General features: G+C 43.7%; 1 protein-coding gene and 1 long non-coding RNA gene across 6 annotated transcripts in view; one reads left to right on the forward strand and one right to left on the reverse strand.

Moving 5' to 3' along the window:
- Nucleotides 1-21,520, forward strand: part of RIPK1 (receptor interacting serine/threonine kinase 1) — a 35,587-nt gene extending 14,067 nt beyond the window's left edge. For 2 of the 4 annotated variants that reach the window (XM_064476138.1, XM_064476139.1), the window contains 7 exons: nucleotides 521-749; nucleotides 2,548-2,697; nucleotides 8,340-8,416; nucleotides 13,477-13,567; nucleotides 14,407-14,976; nucleotides 16,172-16,324; nucleotides 18,029-20,050. In XM_064476138.1, coding sequence (XP_064332208.1) covers nucleotides 521-749; nucleotides 2,548-2,697; nucleotides 8,340-8,416; nucleotides 13,477-13,567; nucleotides 14,407-14,976; nucleotides 16,172-16,324; nucleotides 18,029-18,315 — 1,557 coding nt within the window. In that variant the 3' untranslated portion in view covers nucleotides 18,316-20,050. Of the gene's footprint in view, nucleotides 1-520; nucleotides 750-2,547; nucleotides 2,698-8,339; nucleotides 8,417-13,476; nucleotides 13,568-14,406; nucleotides 14,977-16,171; nucleotides 16,325-18,028; nucleotides 20,051-21,252 lie in introns of those variants that run through there. The other 2 variants (XM_031435273.2, XM_031435272.2) reach the window with 2 other exon arrangements.
- On the reverse strand, nucleotides 2,696-22,345 carry LOC116147723 (uncharacterized). 2 transcript variants are annotated; one of them, XR_004131337.2, is made up of 3 exons: nucleotides 21,974-22,345; nucleotides 7,094-7,318; nucleotides 2,696-3,518 (listed from the first exon to the last, which is right to left on the reverse strand). It is a non-coding gene; the product is annotated as an uncharacterized LOC116147723 (long non-coding RNA). The 2 variants fall into 2 exon arrangements; XR_010376774.1 differs by lacking the exon at nucleotides 21,974-22,345 and adding an exon at nucleotides 8,737-9,444.
- Nucleotides 22,346-22,401: the final 56 nt, after the last annotated feature.

The following is a 22,401-nucleotide window of genomic DNA, read 5'->3' on the forward strand; positions in this document are numbered from 1 at the left end:
TAGCACTTCAGTCCTTATCCTCAGTGTGTCTTGGGGATCCTGGGAAACTCGCATCCACGGGCTTCTGGACGCCTTTTGGGGAAACAGCAGGTGCGGTAACTACTCACTGTATGCTACACACATCTGCTGAGACCAGAGCACCTGTTTTTCCTAACCTCAGAAATAGTTGAAAAATACATGCAGAATAAATGAGCAATGAGAACGAACATGTTTTGTTGTTGTTTATCTCAGAAACATCTTCTGCTTCTCCTCCCATCAGTCCCTGCCTCAGGTTTTACTGCATTAGAGTTGAGATACCAGAATTCCCCATGGACATTTATTTCTTACGGGGGATTTCCCAGATGGCTGAGAACATACAGTGTCTGTGAGTCTGTTCAGAAGCAGCTGTTTTAAACCTGCTAGTGCAGCCATTTCTGGAAATGTCACTGTGCCCTACGTCTGCCTACGGGGTCAGCCCCAAAGGTGAAGACAAACCCGCTGTGCCTTCACAGGCCCAGCCCACTGGTTTGCTCTCTTGCAGATAGCAGATCTTGGTGTCGCTTCCTTTAAGATGTGGAGTAAGCTGACTAAAGAGGAGCATAACGAGGAGAAGAAAGCGAGCAGCGCCTCTCAGAAGAACGGCGGCACCCTCCACTACATGGCCCCCGAGCACCTCAACGACGTCAACGCCAAGCCCTCGGAGAAGTCGGACGTGTACAGCTTCGCCATAGTGCTCTGGGCCATATTTGCGAATAAGGAGCCATATGAGAGTAAGGCCTTTACAGGGGGGTGGGATTTGGGTGTAATTCCAAGCTGCTCGGTGGAGTCATAGCCCTCAGCGAAGTCGGTTAGGGTTCATCACTGTTTGCTCACTGAGTGTCTGTCTTACCCGCTGGACTGTCTGCGCCCCGAGGGCTGGGACCACACCTGGTCTATTCACTGCTCTCTCCCAGTATCTGCGCACACTGTGCCTGGAACATAGTAGGTGCTCATTGTTGAACGAGTGAGTAATCTCAATTTAGGGATCAGGGACCGTGGGACAGATAAGAGCCCTGATGACGCATCGAAGCTGGGGAGGCGCTGTGACGCTCCGGGACTCCTCCGGGACGGGAGGAGGAGCGTGTTCGCTTCTGCCTGTGAGGAGTCTCCCCTTTGCGCCACCAGCCAGACACTCCCTGCTTCCCTTCGTCCACTGTTCCTTCCTTTGAGAGTCGTTTCTTTTCGGTACTTACCATGGGCACTTTATTTGGAACTGAGAATACAGAGAGAAAGACATGGCTTGTGCAGGAGAACAGATGCGCCCACAGCCTTTCCTCAGGTTGTGAAGAACCTAAGCTAACGGGCTTTTTCCTCCGCACCCTCCTGGGCTGGTTGTCAGCCCCCACGGTTTGACCAACAGCTCTCTGCTGGCGCCTCCCAGATCTCTCCTCTCCAGCCCTGGCCTGGGTGGCCACCTGTCCGTGAGTCAGGTCCAGTCCGTGTACCAGAGGAGCCCCCAAGCAGCATCTCCCCAAACCAGTTCACCTTCAGTGCACACCCCTCGCAGCCCACTCAGCTTTGCTCTTATGTTCAGAAAATGGCATCACCGTCCAGCCACCGACTTGTCCAGCCAGAAACCGCAGCCCTCCCAGATTCAGCCTTGACCCTCATCTCCCACGTCCAGTCAGACTCAGAACCTGTGAGTTCCAGGTATATACGACTCAGGATGCATCCGGAATCCATCACTTCTCTCTCTCCCTGCAGGACCCTATGAGTTCACACCCTGTATTTCTGTGCGGGATCCTCACGCAGCCGCCGCTCACACTGCAGCCAGGCTGCTCGTCCTGAAACGCAGATGGAGCCATCTTCTCACTCATCTATTTAAAACCCTCCCAAGACACCTTTGCCTTTCAGGGTAAAGTCCCAGCTCCTCAGTAGGGAACACAGGCCCTTTCTGACTCAGGTTTGTTTCTCTCTTTAGCCTAGTTCCTCGCCTCACTCCCCTCAGTCAACATGCCCAGTCACTCTGATCGTTTCTGGGACACATCATGTTTCTGCCACTTCCGAGCTGCTCATGTCCCGCTTTCTTAGCCGGGAACCTCCCTCCCTGAACCCCCTTCCTCATCCCTCACCTGGGCAACTCCTGCTTATTTCTGGACGCAGCAAAGCCCGCTCTGCCCTTCCAGTCACAGGTGTGTTACCAGAACCCCTTGTGCTTGCTTCTTGAATAGCAATTATCACTCCGTATTTTAAGTTTCTAACTAACCTGAGCTCCTTCACGGCAAGCGCTGCCCCACGTGAGTGGGTGTGGGAATCTGGAGTGTGTCATTGACCTTACTCACATACTCCGCTCGTTCTACCAGGCGGCAGCCTTGCTGTGAATCCTGTCTTCCGTCTGCAGCAACAAAAGTGCTGTCTGGTCGCCTCTGCAGTGGGGCACACGGGTCACTGTGCTGGGGCCGTCCTGCCCTGCCAGATGAGGCAGCTGCACTAAAAGAGAAGTGGCACCGTCCAAGTTCTGTCACCTCCTGGCTGACAGGAGCAGGGCCTGAAAGAAAGTCTCAGCTCAAGTCCCTCTTTGCTTTGCAGATGCCATCTGTGAGCAGCAGCTGATCGTGTGCATTAAATCTGGGAACAGGCCGAGCGTGGGGGACATCATTGAGCACTGCCCCAGGGAGGTCATCGGCATTATGAAGCAGTGCTGGGACGTGAACCCAGAGGACCGGCCAACGTTTGCTGGTGAGAGCGGCCCTTGTGACTGCGCGGTCCCCCACGGGGTGATGCTCCTAGTAACATGCCGACAGGAAGTTGCTTTGAGTTTTTAGAAAAGTGAGTTCCACTTGTGATTTCAAACACTTTGTTCAGTGAAAAGATGCCATCCCTCCCCAAAGCATGAAGGCGTCTAAGGTCCTCTTGTTTCTGGTTTTTCCCCCGATAATTAGCTTTTTAAAAATTTTGTTAAAATATACACGGCACGTAACTTACTGTTTCAACCACTTGTAAGCATCCCGCTCAGCAGCATAAGCGCATCCACGGTGCTGTACGTCCGTCATCACGGTCTGTCCCCAGACGACTTCATCTCCCCCAGCTGAAACGACCCACTGAACAATAACCCCGTGCTCCTCTCCCCCAAGCCCCGGCAACCGTCAGTCTACATTCTGTCTGACTGCTCTGGGAACCTCATGTAAACAGAATCATACAGTGTTTGTCCCTTTGGGACTGGCTGCTTTCACCGGGCACAGTGTCTTCAGGGCCATCCATGTCATAGCCTGTGTCAGCATCTCCTCCCCTCCTGCTGCTGCGCACTCCCCCATGGTGTGTCTGATGCCACATTTCGTCTGTCCGTTCGTCTGTTGGTGGATACTTGGGTTGTCTCCACGGGCCTTCTTGTTTCTTAGCTTCTTTTCTTTCCCCTCCCCTTGCGCAGCTGGCGCCCCTGGACATGTGATTTCTCACCTGGATTGGGCCCATAGTAGAAGGGGAAGGAGAGGGACGTGGATGTTTGTCACATCCTTGTACCTCTTCTCACGTCCCTACGTCACCGAGGACTGGCCAGGATCCTAGAGGCAGAGGATAAAAGAACATCAGAGGAAAGGGGAAAGTCAGGGGAGGAAGAAATAAATCGTAGGAAGGAACTTAGGAGCCGGCAAAGGGTTTTGTTCTCACACTTCTGCTGTGGGAAAACAGAACTGAAGCCCATCTCCCGCTGCCACCAGAGGGTCAGAGTTGGGATTTGGTCTAGTTGCCTGTTTCCTTGTTCCCTCAGTCAGCCTGAATCTTGTCCTGGCGTGGTTTCTTCCCTTCTCTCATGCTTTCTTCACTTTTTAAAAATTAAAATTCTTATTTTGAGATAACTGTACATTTACATGCAGGTATAAGTAACACAGAGACGTCCCATGTGCCCTTTGTCCAGTTTCCCCCCGTGATAACATCTGGCCAAACTACAGCACAGTATTACAGCCGGGGTCCGGACACGGACACAGTCAGAAACACCTCCATCACCACAAGGGTCCCTCCCCCTGCCCTGTCATAGGACTAAAGCTGCTGTAAATATTCATGTTACAGGTTTCTGTGTGAATGTCTTTATTTCTCTGGAATAAATACTCATGGCATGTGATAATTTCATGTTTAAGTTTTTCGGTTTTTTTTAAGAAACTGCCAGACTGTTTTCGAGAGTGGCCGTACCATTTTATATTCTCACCAGCAGTGTGTGAGCGATGTAGCTTCTCTGCGTCCTTGCCAGCACTTGGTGGTGGCGTTCCTTTGTATTTTAGCCGTTCTGGTAAGCATGTAGTGGTATGTCGCTGTGGTTTTAACTAGCGTTTCTCTGATGGCTAATGACACTGAGTATCTGTTCGTACGCTTGTCTGCCATCTGTGTATCTTCTTTGGTGGAATGTTGTTCTATGTCCTGCCCGTTTTCTATTTGGATCTTGTTTTCTCACTGTTGAATTTAGAGTGTTCTTTATCTATTTTATATAGTATTCCTTTGTTGGATATGTGGTTTTTAAATATTTTCTCCCAATCCGCAGCTTGTTTTTCATTCTCTTAGCAGAGTCTAAGTTTTTTATTTTGAAGACTAGTTCATTAACTTATCCTGTTGTGGATTATAGTTTTGGTGTTAAGTCTAAGAACACTGTCAGGGTTAGATCCCAGAGATTTACATTAAAGTCTGTGTTAAGTCCATTTTTTTCCTATGATTGTAAATGAAAATTCATTTTTGCTAACAACAGAACTGATTTGGATAGGAGACCTTTTCTCTTTTCTAACATATCTGTTTAATGCCATACATTTCCTTCTCAGCACTGTTTGGTTACGTCCCACAAATTTTTTTTCTTTTTTTTTTTTTTTTTGTAGGGGGAGGTAATTAGGTTTATTTATTTATTTATTTTTTAAATGGAGGTACTGGGAATTGAGCCCAGGACCTTGTGCGTGCTAAGCATGTGCTCTGCCACTTTGAGCTAAACCCTCTCCCTCCCACAAATTTTGATATGTTGTATTTTTGTTCACTTCAGTGCATTTTTAAATTTTCCTTGAGACTTTCTCTTTGATCTATGTATTATTTAGAAGTGTGCTGTAATTTCCAAGAGTTTGGAGATTTTCCTGTTACTTGTTATTGATTTCTGGCTTGATTTCATTGTAGTTAGAGAACATAGTCTCTATGTTTCAATTCCTTCAAATTTGTTGAGGTTTATTTCAGGCCCAGGATATGGTGTATCTTTGTATACGTCCTATGGGCACTTGAAAATAATGGGTATTCTGCTGTTGTGGGGTGCAGTACTCTGTAAGTCTCAGTCAGACCTTAATTAGTCGATGGTGTTGTCGGGTTCTTCTGTATCTTCACTGGCTTTCTGTCTGACTGTTCTTTTAGTTGTTAGGAGAGGGCTGTTCGCGCCTCCAGCTCTACCTGTGAATTTGTCTGTTTCTGCTCTTGGTGCTATCATCTTTTGCTTAAATATTTTATATGTCTTTTGTTTGGTGCCTGTGCACTGAGGATGGTTACGTCTCAATGAATTGATACTTTTATCATTATTTAAATGCCCGTTTCTGTCTCTAGTAATCTTCTTTGCTCTAAAGTCTACTTAGTTGGATATTAATATTACCACCTTGCTTTCCTTTTATTAATGTTTATATGATAGACCATGTTTTTACTTGAAGCTGCCTATAATCATTATATGTAAAGTGAGTTTTTTGTGATGGCATATAGTTGGGTCTTTTTTAATATATTCTGCCAATCTCTGTCTTTTGATTGATGTTTTTAGACTATTTACATTTAATGTAATTATTTATCTGTTAGGGCACATGTGTGCCATTTTATTTTATTTTCTGCTTGTTCTGTTTTTAATTTCTTTTTCCTGCATCCTTCAGGTTCTTGAACATTTTTTAGACTTCCATTCTGATTTATCTACGGTATTTCTCAGTATAGTTTTTCTAATGGTGCTCTAGGTATTACATTTACTATACATAGTTTATCACAGTCTACTGATGTTATATTTTACCAGTTTGAGTGAAGGATAAAACCCTTATTCCCTTTACTTCCCATTACCTTCCCCTGTGTATAATTGCCTCAAATATTTTCTCCATGTACATTCAGAACACATCAGTCTTACAGTTTTGCTTCAACTGTCAATCATAGTTTAGGAAACTCAAGAGGAGAGGGGGAAGCCTGCTGTATTTACCTATCCTTTTCATTACTGTGTTGTTGTGTCTTTTTTGGCAACACTACTTCTGACACTGACTGTGTCACTAGCAGGGTGTCCTAGAATTCTGATGCTACCTGGCATTATTATCAGACTCCATTTTTGCTGGGTTGACAGTCTCCTCTTCTGTTGGCACTTAAGAAATATTGTGCCAAAGTTGAGAAATCCTCTGTCATTTTAAATGTTTTTTTATAGGTAAGATATTCGTTTTCTTGAGCTCCTTTCAAGATTTTTTCTTTGTGTTTATTTTTCAGTTTAATTATTATTTGTCTTGGTATGGATTTCTTTGGGTTTTTTGTTTGGGTTTTGCTCGGCTTTTTGAATCTGTAGGGTTATGTCCCTTGTCAAATTTGGGGAGCTTTCAGCCATTATTCCTTAGAGTATTTTTTTGGCCATACTCTGTTTCCATTCCTTCCAAGATTCTGATGACAGATGTACTAGATCATTTGTTATAGCCCCACATAGCCCTGAGCTTCTGTACATTTTTTTCCTCTCAGTTTATCTTCTCTCTCTTGATCGTATTGGGTCATTTTTATTGTTCTGTCTTCCAGTTCACTGACTTTCCTCTTTCTCCTCCATCCTACTATTGAGCTCATCCACTGAGCTTTTTAATTTGGCTTATTGTATTTTTCAGTTCTAAAGTTTCATTGACATTTCTTTTATAGCTTCTACTTTTTTGTTGAGGGTTTCTAGCTTTTCAGTTCTTTCTAGATTGTTCATAATTGCTTATCAAAGCATTTTTATCATAGTGGTTTGGGAATCTCTGATGGGTAATCCTACTATCTATGTCATCTTGGGGTTGGCATCTGTTGACTGTCTTTTTTACTCAGTTTGGAACTTACTGTGTCTCAGTATGATGAACGCTTTTTCTATTGAAACGTGTACATTTTCTTACTGTTAGGAGATTCTGAATCTTCTTTACGCTTTGTGTCTTACCTGGCTTTTTCTGACATGGCTTTGACAGAGGAAGGGTGGCTGCCACCTTGTTAGTGCCAGGTGGAAGGAAGTCCAGGTTCCCCACTTGGCCTCTTGCATCTGAAATGGGGCGGGGGGTGCTTCTTGTTACTACTGGTCGGGGTGAGGGTCCCGGGGGAGTCCACGTGGTTTCCATGGACACTGCGATGGAGGAGAAAGTCCTGACTCCCCCAGGCCTCTGCTGATCTGGGAAAGAAACATCTTGTTACTGCAAGGTGAGGACACAAGTACACAAGTCCAGCCTCCCCCTGTAGTACACTGACATGACAGGACTGGAGGGGCTCACTGCCATCTGACTGGGAGGAAGGTCCTGGCTTCCTATTTGGCCTTCTCTGACATCACCCTGCTAGGGTGCCGGAGCTCCCTGTTACTGTCTCCTGAGGTTAGAAGTCTCTAACTTTGCTCAGGCAGTCTTTGCTGATAGGGGTGGGGGGTGGAGTCACACATTTTTCTGTGGCATTTGGCTGGAGAGTGGTTATTGACTAACCACTCTGTCTTGCTAGGCTGCCCCTTGCTTAGTCCTCTGGCCAGAAGGAGCAGGCTTTTGTTGGGCTTTTTTTGTGGGATTGCCAGCTTCTTCAGGTCTACGTCCAATTTATGAGGCAAAAAGAAAACCCAGTAAGCCCATTGCTGAGTCTTTCCTCAGACCCCAAAGTCCCTAGCTGGTCTGCCTTTGCCTCTCCTCCTTTCAGAGTCTCCTTGTGTTTATTTTATATACAATATACAGGGGTTCTTGTTGTACTTAGTGGGAGAAATAAGGAAAAGTCTGTCTATTCCATCTTCCCAAAGGTGGAAGTTACCTTTTTCTTTTAAGACCAGTAGTTCTAACTCCTTATACCAAATCCTTATTCTGAGTATTCCATCCTATAATATACCAGAGGGACAGAAACCAGGAGTCTGCTCATCCTTTTTCACTGGGAAATCAACTCATATTAGGTGGAGCTTTGTGCTACAGCCAGAGAAACTACATGCTATTAGGCAGGAGCCCTTGGTTTCCAGTGTTACGCTATCCTTTGTTCTGTCTACGTAGTAATTAATTAGTCTTGTTAGTCTCTTTATGAAAGGCAGTGATTTGGCATTTAAACATTTATTTTACTGCTTCACCCACAGATTAAGGTAAGTAATTCAAAAACAATAGATTACTGATATTTTAATTTTATTTTAGAGAATACTTAAGAAACTTAAAGTACTTTTTTTTTTCACATAGGCATTGAAGAAAAATTTAGACCTTTCTATTCAAATCAATTAGAAGAAAATGTAGAAGAGGATGTGAAGAGTTTAAAGGTAGGTAACAAAGCAGGTGCTCAAAATGTTAAAATATTAAAGCAATATACTGTCAGTCATGAAAACCAAAGCACTATCATTTATTACTAAGATCTGAGGTGAGCTAGCTTGGTAACCACATAGAACAAAATGAGCAGTTTTATGCAGATAGCATCAAGTTGGCATACTGGACCCATTTGTCCATTAAAACTAATGAGAGAAAGTGTATATAGCAATATGGAAACAAAAGCACAACACGACTGGAATAGAATGGAAAGCACCACAGGTGGACCGGTCATTCTGAGGAATTCATGAAAGAGAGAAAGCCAACAGAACGGTACCTGCTGAGACATGTGCCGGGAGAACTTTTCACAATGGCTAACCCAGAACGTAATGCAGTACAAGTGCTGGAGGAGCAAGTCTCGGGTCAATGTATAGAAGAAACAGATGGTCACCTGTGACATTGATAGGGACTGTCACTTGGGAGCCGTGGTTGTGTCAGTTTTAAAAGTTAGCTTCTCTCCGTAATTCCTTTGTGCTAAACAACAGATGGGAGCAGCAGCTGTCTAGGGATGAACCCGTGAGTTTGGTGCTTGGGATCAGAGAGGCACGTCCAAGCCAGTTACCAACGAACAAACGAAAAGGAACAAAGACCTCTCCTCCGTACACACTCAGGAAGCAAGCTGCTGTCATAAGTCTAACAGCAACATACTGCTATAATCATGAAATGGACACTACAGTAAATGTAACAGGCAGGCAAACGGAGATTTTAAAATACACACACACAGACAGTCAAGAATTGCCAGACTTTTGAGGGATGCCTAAAGAGAGACAGCCAATACAAACCAAGAAAGTAACCAAAAGGGCATCAGGAGAGATAGTCACTAAGGCAAAAGAGCACTACTGCAGCAACCGGGACTATCTCATGACGATAAGTTTCATTTCACCAGGAAGATAATAACAGCTTTAAGTATGTATTTGTCTTTAATATACATGACTTCAAAATATACAAAGCAAAAATTGATAAAACTCAAAGAAGAAATAGACAAGTCTATAATCATCATTGGAAATTTTAATGCAAACTTCCCTTTAGTTGATAGAACAGACAAAAAAAAATCAGTAAGGATATAGAAAATTTGAAGAACATTATTAACACATTTTACCTAATAGAAATATATAAGATGCTACACCTAATAACTGCAAAATTTCCCTCTAAAGGCTTTTCAGGAACGTACAGAACATTTTCAAAAACTGAACAGGTGCTGGGAAATAAAACAAGCCCCAACCAATTTAAAAGGACCGTAATCACATGAAGAATGTTCTCTGACTACATTTCAGTGATGCTAGAAACTCATCTTAAAGGATAATTAGAAAATCCCATGTAATTGTAAGTTAAGAAATAGACTTTTAATTACCCTTTGGGTCAAAAAAGAAAATCACAATGGAATTTAGAAAATATTTAGAATTGAAGGCTAACAAAAACACCAAAAACACTACAAATTAATAATTACAGAATATACTTACTAGTAAAGTGAATATATATGTAGTAAATATAAATATACATGTTCTTATGACTGTGTATTATGATTAGATATATGAAAAGCTAAAAATGAATTAGCCAAGCGTTCATCTGAAGAAAACAGAAAGCCATAAATAGGAAGAGCATAAATCAGTGCTATAGAAAACAGGTAACAGATAGTCAAAAAAGCTAAATCTTGGGTCCCTGAAAAGGCTAATAAAATCCACTAATTATGAGTGATCAAGAAAAACAGACAGAAGACAGAAATAATGGAAAAAGAGGCATCACTATGGCTCCTGCAGACACCAGAATGACAGTAAGAGGAGATTCTGAACAACTTTTTGCCAATTCACTTAAAAATTTACATGAACAGACTTCTAGAAAAAAAAAATACAGTTGACCCTTGAACAACACAGGTTTGAACTGCATGGGTCCACTCATACACAGAATTTTTTTCAGTAAATACATGCTACAGTACGTGATCCTCGCTAGGCTGGATCCGCAGGTGCGGAACCACCAACACAGAGGGCCAACTGTAAAGTTATGCTTGGATTTTTGACTGTGAAAGGCGTGAGTACCCCTAACCCCCATGCCGTTCACACGACAACCATCTAAGTTAGCAAAACTGGCTCAAACAGAGATAGAAAACCTGAATATTCCTCTAAGCATTCAGAGGCTGAATCAGTGATCAGAAATTGTCCCACCAGAAAATTCCACAACCAGAGAGTTTCATCAGCGATTTCTGTCAAAAATATTCAGTGAAGAAATTATCCTAATTTTATACAACTTGTCCAGATAATAGAGAAGAGGAAACTCTCCTAAACCCATTTTATGAGACTAGCATAACCTTGAGTCCCAAACCTGAAAAGAAGATACAAGAAACGAAAATTACAGAACAATTTCACTTAAAAATATAGATGTGAAAATCCTGAACAAAACATAAACAAACTGAATCCATCAATGGACAGTAAAGGCTGAAAAAGAAGGACACGCAGTCTCGTGCAGTATTGGTAAAAGTGCAACTTGGTGAAGTTTATTGAAAGGTGAAGTATCTATCAGAGTTTTAAAAGCACATAACTTTTGCTACAATTCTACTCTTTGCAATCTATCCTACTCACATGTGTGCTCAAAGATTTGGCTTCAGGAGTTTTTTTGCACCTCTGTTGAGAGTTAAAATTTGGAAATGACCCAAATATCTCTAAGTAGATGTAGTAAATTATGACTCATCCAAACTACAGAATACTGTATAGTCATTTAAAAGAGGTAGAAACCAACAAATGACATGGAAAGATCTTCAGGACTTGTGAGTAAAAAAATAAGTCACCAAACAATAGAGTGTGGCCCTTTAGATCTTAAATAAATATATGTATGTGTGTGTGTGTGTATATTTGTATATTTCCATGCCCAGAGAGAATAAAAAGATCCACAGCATACTCTGGATAAGGATTGCCTCTAGAGAATGGAAGAGAGTGGGGCTGGAAGGAGTGACATTTAAGTGTTGCTCTGCGTAATTCTGCAGTTTGAATCTTTTAAAAGAAGTTTGCATTTATACATTTTGTCTAATAAAAAATAACTGGAAAAAGAAAACAACTGTTTTTGTAAAATTAAAGTAACAAAAGTGCTTATCATGTTAAGTAAAAAGCAATATACAAAATGCTACAAACTTGGCACGTAGGTAGTGTCCTGTGTCATTCATTCTCCCTTAGATCATTCGTATGTTCATTCAGTGAATCTTTTGGGTCATGTGCCTATGGAGCAGGCACTCTATCAAGAGAAAAAGGAAAATATGACTAGGGAAAGTATCTTGAAATACAAAATGTTAATTTTTTTCATTTTAGCGTAGGTTTCTTTTTAAAGCTAATTCTGTACATTTTCTATATTTTTTATAATGAGTATTATTTTATGGGGAAAAGTTTTTCTTTTTTTTTTAATGTAAAATGTACATAAAATTTACCATTTTAACCATTTTAAATTTTAAAAAACCAGTTCAGTGGCACTAAGTACACCCATAATGTGCAACCGTCACCAACATCCATTTCCACTTTTGTTGTCCCAAACAGGAACTCTGTCCCAAACAAGTCCCCATGCCTGCCTCTGCCCGGCCCCTGCTGACTCTGTCGTACTCTCTGTGTCTATGAATCTGACTCTTCTAGGGACCTCATAGGCAAGGGCTCATACCGTGTTTGTCTGTGTCTAGCGTATTTCACTTAGCGTAACGTTTTCAAGGTTCATCCATTTTGTAGCATGTATCAGAACTTCATCCCCCCCCTTTTTTTTTAACTTTTTTTTGAGGGGGAGGTAATTAGGTTTTATTTATTTATTTAATGGAGGTACTGGGGATTTGAGAACTTCATTACTTTTTAAAGCTGAATAATACACCATTATATGCATATGTCACATTTTGATTGTTTTTTCATCTGTTGATGGATACCTGGGTGGTTTCTACCTTTTATCTATAATGAATAATGCTTCTATGAACACTGGTGTATAAGTATCTTTTTGAGTTCCTGCCTTCAATCCTCTGAGGTGTATACCTAGGAGTGGAATTGCTGGATTGCATAATTATATATTGAATATTTGAAGAACCATCAAACTGTTTTCCATAACAGCTACCACATTTTGCATTTCCACCATCAATTCACAAGGGTTCCAGTTTCTCTAACACTTTTCATTTTCTGGATTTTGTTTTGTTTTCATATCCATCCTAATGAATGTGAAGTGGTATACATCATGGTGGTTTTGATTTGCATTTCTCTAATGACTAATGTTTTTGAGCATTTTTCATGTGCTTATTGTCCATTTTTATGTCTTCTTTGGAGAAATACCTATTCAACTCCTTTGCCCACTTTTGAATTCAGTTGTGTTGTTTTTTGTTGTTGAATTATAGGAATTCTTCATATAGTCTGGATATTCATCCCTTATATTTATATGATCTACAAATTTTTTTCCCTGTTCTGTCAGTTGTCTTTTTACTCTGTGTCCTTTGATGCACAGAAGGTTTTAATTTTGATGTAGCCCACTTACCTATTTTTACCTTGTTGCCTGTGCTTTGGTGTTACATCCAAAAAAATCACCGTCAAATCCAATGTCGTGAAGTTTTTCCCCTGTTTTCTTCCTATAGTTAGTTTTAGCTCTTAAGTTTAGGTCTTTGATCCATTTGAGTTAGTTTTTGTCTGTTTGTGTATGTTGAAAGGTAGGGATCTAACTTCGTTCTTTTACATGTGGCTATCCAGTGTTCCCCCACTGAATGGTCTTGGCACCCTTGTCAAATCAATCGGCCATATGAGCAAGGTTTATTTCTGGATTTGTTACACTCCGCATGTCTTTCCTTAGGCCAGTACCGATGTAGTGAGTTTCGGAATCAGGAAGTTGAGCCCTCCAGCTATTCTTTTTTAAGATTGTTTTGGCTAATTGGGAAAAAAGGTGTTTTTTTTTTTTAATTTACCCCTGGTAAGAGCTATGTGAAATTTCTGCCTTCTGAAAAATTCATTCTTCTTATAACAATTTCCTGCAACTATTTTCTGCTGTTTACTAAAGTATATCTTTATTCTCTTAATTTTAGAAGGAATATCCAGGCCAAAACGCAATTGTGAAGAGAATGCAGTCTCTCCAAATTGACTGTGTAGCAGTACCTCCAAGCAGGTCCAATTCGGGTAACTTACACAGTGATTGAAAATCTACTTTTTCACTTATTTGTCTGCTCATTCATCTACTGTCTAAAATGCCATTTACGATTATATGAGAAACAGAAGAAGCTATTAAACTGAATACCTGCCTTAAAGGAATATATATTTGGAGTTAAGGTACATATATTTGAAATATTAAGTAACAACATGTTCACCCAAATCTTACAGTTATCTTGAACACAAGAAGTTTAATGTATCTGATGGGGAGGAAGTGACAACTCAGGAAAAAGAAAGGGATGTATGTGGGAGCAAAGTCCTTGAGAAGGTCAGTGACGACAAGATCCCGAGTACATGCAGAGAGGCTGGTTTCCGATTCAGGCAGGGACACTTTTTTACTAACAAAAGGGAAGGCAGAGTGTAAGATACTGAAGCCACTCACAAGCTGTCTGTTCCTTAACTTCTTGTAAGCCTCACCCATCATCGTGATAATTACTCCTACTCTTGTAAGGCTTTTAAAGAATGAAAGGCTCCGTGGGAAGTGCTCAGCAGGGAGGGGCGGCCACGCTGATTCTGCAGCACTGCATCCCAGCAGGGAGACACTTCCTCTGCTCTTCCTTGGTCGTTTCCACAACAGCCCCTTTTCTGTTGCCTGTTTAACTCCTCTAGTGCTCTGCCACTGCCAGGCAGGGGCGACTGCATATTACCTACATGATCCATAGGGGGAAAACTGCCTCGTAAACACTTTCTATTTGTTCTCAAAGTTCTCAGTATGTTACTCTGAGGTCCAGATCCATGCTGGCACTCAGGTTTTGTTTTGCTTCTTTATGTTTCATAAACGCTTTCCAACACTGATCATTTCTTTTCAGCCACAGAACAGCCCAGTTCGCTGCACAGTTCACAGGGATTCAGGATAGGTCCTGTGGAGGAGTCCTGGTTTGCTCCCTCCCTGGAGCATGAGCAGGAGGAGAATGAGCTCAGCCTGCAGAGTAAACTCCAGGAGGAAGCCAACTACCACCTGTATGGCAGCCGTATGGACAGGCGCACAAAAGAGCAGCCCAGACAGAACGCAGCTTACAGTAGAGAGGAGGAGAAGAGACGAAGGGTCTCCCATGACCCTTTTGCACAGCAGAGACCTTATGAGGCTGCTCAGAACCCAGGGATAAAAGGCCCCGCTTGTTCCGGTGCAACCAGTCACGGCAATGCAACACACCAACCAGCAGGGCTCACCAGCCAACCCTGTTTACTATACTGGAGCAATGGATCATGTAGTCCACACGGGTTTGGAACAAGACCATTGGATCTGGGAGCAGCAGGTCCAAGAGTTTGGTATAGGCCAAATCCAGGCCATATGCCAAGCCTGTATAAAACTCCAGTGCCTGAGACCAACCTACTGGGAAACACACCCACCATTCCATTCAGCTCCTTGCCATCAAGAGGTAAACAGGCCTTTCAGTTACACTGTTAGATTTTTAAATTTTTTTCTGAAAATAAAGTAGGCATTAGCTCTGTTGTAGACTCTAACGTAGCAAAGGACAAGTTGTTTGGAGTCTTCAGCTGCCAAATGCACCCTGCCACCTTGGACTAGTCCGCATCAGACCACTCGGCCTAGGTATATTTGGGTAGGATTCCTTGCAGCTGCCCACAAGTACTGGGTGACAGGTCCTTGTATCTAGTGAGCATCTTCCAGTCAAACCCCAATCTCGGTAGTCCGCTCGTATCCAGTCTTGGATGGAAGTGGAGGTATCTGCTTATATTCTTTCACTTGCTTGCTGTTTTCCAAAGGTAAGACATGAGTCTTGGATAGTTTTATGTATCTTATATAGGCCAAAGACTACCATTTGTGATGAAAAGCACAGTGCTGGGCTACCATCACCACCATTCATCTCAGGAACTCTTTTCTTCTCCCAAACTGAACTATACTCATCAGGCAATCACTCCCCATTCACTTCCCTCCTCCCAGCCCCTGGCAATCAACCTTCTACTTTGTTTCTATGAATTTGACTTCTCTGGTACTTCATATAAGTGGAATCATATGGTATTTGTCCTTTTGTGACTGGCTTCACTTAGCCCAATGTCCTCAAGGTTCATCCATGTTATGGCATGTGCCAGATTTCCTTTTTTTTAAAAGGCTGAGTAATACTCCATTGTATGGATGGACCACGTTGTGTTTACCCATTCATTTGTTGATGAACCCTTGGGTGGCTTCCACTTTTTGGCTATTGTGAATAATGCTGCTATGAACATAGGTGTAGAAGTGTCTGATCAAGACCCTGCTTTCAATTCTCTGGGGTATATACCCAGAAGTAGAATTGCTGGATCATATGGTAATTCTGTTTTTAATTTTTTGAGGGACCACCACAGTGGCTGCATCTATTTTGTGTTCCCACCAGCAGTGCACAGAGGTTCCAGTTTCTCCACATCTTTGTCAACACTTGCTATTTTCTGTATTTCTGATAGTCGCCATCCTAATGGATGCGAGGTGATTCAGCCACCTTCTAAAGAAGACTTCCAAGGGTGGCACAGGGTAAATAAGTTAACTTAGGCATTTGGCATAAAACCGTGCCCTCTTGCCACGTTTTTTTCTCTCGCTTTCGGTCTAGATGTACTTACTGCGTGTTTCTCTCTAATCAGACGAGTCTGTAAAATATACCATACACAGCAGTTCTGGCATTCAGATTGGAGACCATAACTATATGGAGATCGGTGCAACGAGTTCTTCCGTCCTGGACAGCATGTTCGTGAACGTGAAGGAAGAACCAGCTTCTAAGTACCAAGATATCTTTGGTAAGAAGCCCTTCAAGGACCCACTGTATAGCGAACTGGACTTCCTTACTCACCTAGTGTTTCTCTCATTATTCGCCCTGAAAGTTGCCCTCTCTTTCCTCTCTAAAATAGCTCTGTAACTTCCATATAACTGCTTTCTAACTAGTAATGTTTAATATGGGGACAATTAGACTATCTAATTCGTGGATTTGCTGTGAAAGTTAACCTAGTCAATATGAATAAAGAGCTTAGCACACTGCCTGGCCCCACAGTATCATCTATAAAAGTGTTAATCATATCATCATCATCATCATTACTCCTTAGACCTAGGAGCAGCAGCTCCCTCAGGTCCTCATCAAAAAAAGCTTCTGTAAAAGACAGCAGACTCTGCCCTCAACTGCTCCTGTGCAATAAAAATAAGAGGGCTTTCTCTTACAGGGTCCCACTCTGCAGGCTCATAACATGAAACCCAAAACACAACCTGGGAAAAGCACTCATGAGGCCAAAACAATGGGATTTTAGAACCCAGCTTTCTAATTACCCTAGGACTGGCAAGTTTTTAGAAAATCAAGGGCCGGATAGTAAATGTTTTAGGCGTCAGTGGCCCTGAGGTCTCTGTTGCAACTGCTCAGCTGACACTGCAGCACAACAGCAGCCACAGACAACGTGTACATGATGAACATGGCTGTGTTGTAGTAGAACTTTGTTTACAGAAATGAGCAGTGGGCCATTTTTGATCCACAGGCCATAGTTTGCCAATCTCTGGTCTAACCCATTTGAAGGCTAGTCTTTAAATACCCAGAGCAGAGGTTCCTAACTTCTGGGGTGACAAGGGTACCTCTCCTAATGAAGTACTGACCAAAGTTGGCAAATATCTTGGGAGGTTTTGGGACTGCCAATGTCCACTGGTGATGACAGAAGCCACACTGTGGGGAGCTGAGGAAAGAATGGGCCTTGAGCAGAAAAAAATAGGCTGCTGTCTTTCTCCTTACACTCAACTTACTGAAGTAGGATGAGGATCAAGGAATATGGTTTGCTTGTGGTGTTGTGGTGGTTTTATACTTTTATTTGCTTCGTTCTATTATTTTTATGAAGGCCTGAAAGGAAGCAACCAACAGAAAGAGAGAGGTCATGGCTATCGGAGAAGAGAGGACAGCATTTGGGGTGGAAGAGGGGTGAATCCAAAAATAGACCTTGAAGAGTGTAGATACCTCATCCTTCAAAAGACAAGGGAAGGCCCTATAACTGAACAAGCTCACACTTGGTCTCAGTTCCCTCGATTAAGTGAGAGGAAAGTGAACTGTTGGGTGAAGGGTATCCAGAAATGAGCGACCTTAACTCTGGCCAGATGTAAGTGGAAAATGCCCAAAAGGAACAAAAATGGCGTTTCCCCTTTTACATAAGGAAGGTCTAACATAAACAAAGGATGCTGGCTAAGGTTGTATAGAATAGTCTAGTAGCCAAGCAGTGGTTTTGTTCTCAAAACCATCAGCTAAGGCTCAGAGTCACATCTCCTAGGAGGAAGAGGTTCCCTGTTGTAATTCACACACAGACTCCATATGGGTTAGCGGACACGTGAAGCATCATCCAGAGTCAACAACTATATAATTAAGAAGTTATCTTTTTCACTGTCTCCCCTGGTACTCTTTGCTTTATACAGATTTTTGAAGCTAGAATGTTTAAATGGTCATAGCTTGATGCCTCCTTCTCTTTTCTATCTGGCAGGTAATAGCACTAGTCTGACTGATAAACACCTGGACCCAGTCAGGGAAAATCTGGGAAAGCACTGGAAAAACTGTGCCCGTAAGCTGTACTTCACTGAATCTCAGATTGATGAAATTGACCATGACTATGAGCGAGATGGACTAAAAGAAAAGGTTTACCAGATGCTCCAAAAGTGGCTGATGAGGGAAGGCAATAAGGGGGCCACAGTGGGAAAACTGGCCTATGCACTCTACCAGTGTTCAAGAATAGACCTTGTGAACTATTTGATAAACATCAGCCAGAACTAACTCCTGAAGGGGCTTTTGCAGCATGAGATGATTTCCTCACTTGGTGAGTGACCCACCGAAAGTGTACTGCCTCAGATTGTTCAGAATTCTTTCCTGTTACGGGGTCTGTGTCTAGATAAAACATTTCCTGCATTTCATAGCTGGAGAACGGGAAAAGAAGTCTATAGCAAACAACCCACTGAACAGGAAGACCTATTTGTGGCCATGGCCCGATCAAAGCAGCAGCTTAACTGGGTTTTGAAAGGGAGGGAAGAGATCCTTGAGGCAGGTGATTTTCTTTCAGATTGTTTCATAACCGTCAGGCTGTTCATTCAGCTTCTTGGAGTTTTGTTTGAGCAAGCAAAATAATTCAGAGAACATAAACTAAGTCAACTTTCTTATTTTGTGCTCTTCTCCACATAGGCTCCTTTTATAACCAAAGTCCTGTAAAATTCTAAGTTCTCTTCAAATGAGGTTTTTTGTATCACAAGCACAGTTCATTACAAAATTATAGGGTCTTTTAACTTCAGTATCAAATTCTGTTTTCAGTCACTGTAGGCTTCAAGAATTATATGCAATCCTCACTACATAAATTGACTAAGGGGATTTTAAGGCATACTAAGGAGGGGGGCAAAAAAAGAACAAAAACAGCAGACTTTCCTAGCGTGCTGGTGCAAGGAATTGCTACTGTGACAAGTACAAAAATTCTTAAGTTTTTATGTTGTTTCCTAGCATTTGATACTTTATGTACTTCTCCAACCTGTGTGCCCTAATGGAGGAGGAGATATGGGGGGGATATTGACCTCTTCACCCCTGGCTATGACTGGAGCCTCAGGGAAGATGACTGTTGAGCAGTTTCCTCAGTTTACCGCAGGGTACTATAGAAATATTTTCATTTTTTGTGTGCGATTGTGATATAAAAGGACAGCTTCAGAGTCTGGTAATTGTGCCTCTAGGACTCAACCTTTCAAAGCCTACCTGAAAAAGACTGAGTGAAGGAACTTGAGGATTAGAAGACCGAAGTGACCAGGCCATTCAGCATCACTGCCAGCACTCTGCTAAACAGAGAGAGTGTGCCATTGTGTTTCACCTCCCAGGAGGGTGGGAGAGAAGGGTGCAGGACGGTCAGTCTGGCTGCCAGAACAGATTCTAGTGTTTGGTGGTTGAACACAGTATTGTTGGTTCTGATTCTGTATCTCCTCCAGTCCCAGCAGATAAACACACACACACTCCTGAAGTGCAACTGTAAAGCAAAATTTCTCAACCTTGGCACTGTTGGCATCTTGGGCCAGACAATTCTTTGTTGTGGGGGCTGTCCTGTACGTTGTAGGATATTTGGAAGTAATGCTGGCCTCGGGTTGTTAGTGGTGCACCCCCTCTGCTCCCCCTCGTCCCATCCCTTTTTTGACAAAATGTCTCTTGACGCTGCCATGTGTTCCCCGGAGAGGCAAAACTGCCCCAGTTGAGAACAGCACTACTATAAAGTAATGGACCTGTTTTCTTGTCCATACATGTCTGGGCTCACGACCTGTTGCCACACAGCATGAAGTCATGTAGACCAAAAGGAAAAGTGGAAGGGGAGACAGTCCCAGGCTGGCTAGAGGGGGCTGGATGATTTCTTTTCTAAATGCATCCCTGTATCTCTAACAGTGTTCTAAATTCTCTAAATTCCTAAGAGATTGACTACTAAATGATAAGAAGCAAAAATGCAAAATGTCTTTGAATTTCTCAAATAAAATTTTGAACCTCAAATCAAGCCACTGAAATGATGTGTGTATCTGTATAAAGGAAACAGTTTGAGATTTGAGATTCTCCGCGGTGACTTTACCACGCAGGCTGGCATTTTCTGTACATACTCTCCTTTTCACGCCCCTGTTGTTGGCAGGAGAGAGGAAGCTGGTAACAAAAGAGGAGCTTCTGGTGGCAGCGCTTTCGGCTTTCAGGATGAAAAATCCACAGCCCTGAGAGCCTGCAGCACCGCTCAAAGGCCTTACCTTCAGCCCCCACTCTCAAAAAACTGGGCTGAAAAGAGCCAAATTTGTATCTGAGAAGTTTCAACACAAGGCCCAAGCACCACAAAACACTAGTCTTGGGCAGAAACCAATTAAGTGAGATGACACAGACTGCAAAATGAGCAAGAAGACTAGCCACACTGGCTCCAAAAGGGGTATTCGGTCAGACCCTAAGGTTTATACTAGCAGATCTCACATCCTGCTCAGCAGACTTCCGACTTCTTGCTATGGTCATAATCTCTGCTTTGGTTCCGTAATACGAAGTTAGGTCTTCAGGAGGGAGGAGCTATTTCCCACAAAATGTTTTAAGTAGTATTTTGATGTACAGTTTAATGTGTGATGTTTATAAAGAAAAGTTTTTCTAATTACAATAATAATTAAGTAAAAGGTGTTTATATGGCCATGGTTTAAGAAGCGTTTGATTACAAAGAAATCACTGAAGGGCTAACGCTATTACAGTGGATTCTGTGATGTGTAATAGTCCAAGTACAGGGTTATGAAATCAAGCCGCCTTAAGTTCCCCTCTGCCACTCTTTGGCTGTGTACCAAGGGCCTGCGTCTTAACCTCTCTTCGCCTATAAATAGGAACAGTACATAAGGTTGATGTGAGGATTAAAATAAGATAATGCATCATAAGGTGCTTGGCAGAAAAATAGGATTTTTTTTAAGTAGTTATTTTAAAATTGCACAACACTGTTACACACAAAGAACCGGTTCTCAAGCGTGCGCTTAAAAACCATGACGCCAATAACCTAAAACCTCAGCACTACCGTTTTTGCTTACCAGGAGGATAACTGGCGTTAAAATTGTACAATTATGTTTAATCCTCATCGTCTGTGACAAGAAACCCAATCAGGAAAAAATAGGATGTTGACCCCACCAAAGACTTCTGAAAGTCCGACAACAGCAGCAGAAATATTACATATTTCTCTTTTGTTCCACGCAGGAAATTGATGTGCTAGCTCCACGTTGAAAGAACGTAAGTATTTTAGCATAATCCACACTCAGGCCAAACTGCTCAAGAAACTCCGGCGGGCTGGCGAGGGCACTGCCGGTACCGAACTCTCCAGGGCCGGGACACAGGCGCTCTGAGCGCACAGGGCTGCTGAGCGCAAGGGTCTCTGCGAGGAGACACACGCCGAGACGCGGGGCCCCGGCTAAACCGCAGCCCGATCAGGGAGGGCAGGGCACAGGCCAGAACGGGAGCCGTAGGTGCTTGCCCGCCCCCCACCCCCACCCCCAGTGAATCTTCAATTGCAGACAACGTTTACCACCTTTTCAGTCTGAATTACATGGTCTGAAGAAGAAGCAGAAATCCAGTGGCGGTGAGGTACACGTGAAGCCCGCCCTCGTCACCACCCTCAGCCGCACGGCCTGCGGCGCCCAGGAGTCAGCGCCGCGCTCCCTCAGCGCCACCCGCCTCCTTTGCCTCGCGAAACCGAGGCCCTGACCCTCCAGGCACTCACCGCCCGCCCCCTCCCCGGCGCCGGCGCCCGCCGTCCTAGCTGCCGCCCGCGAGCCTGACGGCGGCGGGACCGCACACAGCCGGCGCCACCCGGCGCCCGTCCCCCGATCCTGCACCCGCCCGCCTCCCCGAGCACGACGGCCGCCGGGCTCACTCGCGCCGCGCGCTGCGCGGAGCCACGTTCTCCTGATCCATCACCCACCGACGACCCCCGGTGCTCCTCGCTGTGGCTCCTGCGAGTGACGCCGCGCCGGTAGCACAGCTGTCAGAGTCCCGGCTTGGCACTCCCGGGGGCGCGGCCGGAAGTGGGGCTGCGGCCCGGCCGGAAGTTCCAATTCCGTTTTTTCGAGGCCCGGCGCCGCGCCGCGTCCCACGGCGGCCGCAGCGTTCCGCGTCCCGACGCCCTCACCAACACTCATTAATTTCTGGGGCTTTTGAGAATAGGCGTCCTGGAGGGTGTGAGGCGGTCAGACGAAGACAAAAGTCAAACCCCATCATCCCTACAGTCAGCCGCCCGCCCCCGTCGGCAGCCAGACGGGAGGCCCTGGGCGCACCCTTCCGTGGGGGCGGAACGCCGGGCCCCTCTGAGCCAGGGCTGGGGTCTGTGCCGGCGTCTCCGCGGGGCACTAG

The sequence above is a fragment of the Camelus dromedarius genome, chromosome 19 (assembly GCF_036321535.1).
Source record: "Camelus dromedarius isolate mCamDro1 chromosome 19, mCamDro1.pat, whole genome shotgun sequence".
NCBI classification, from domain to species: Eukaryota; Metazoa; Chordata; class Mammalia; order Artiodactyla; family Camelidae; genus Camelus; species Camelus dromedarius.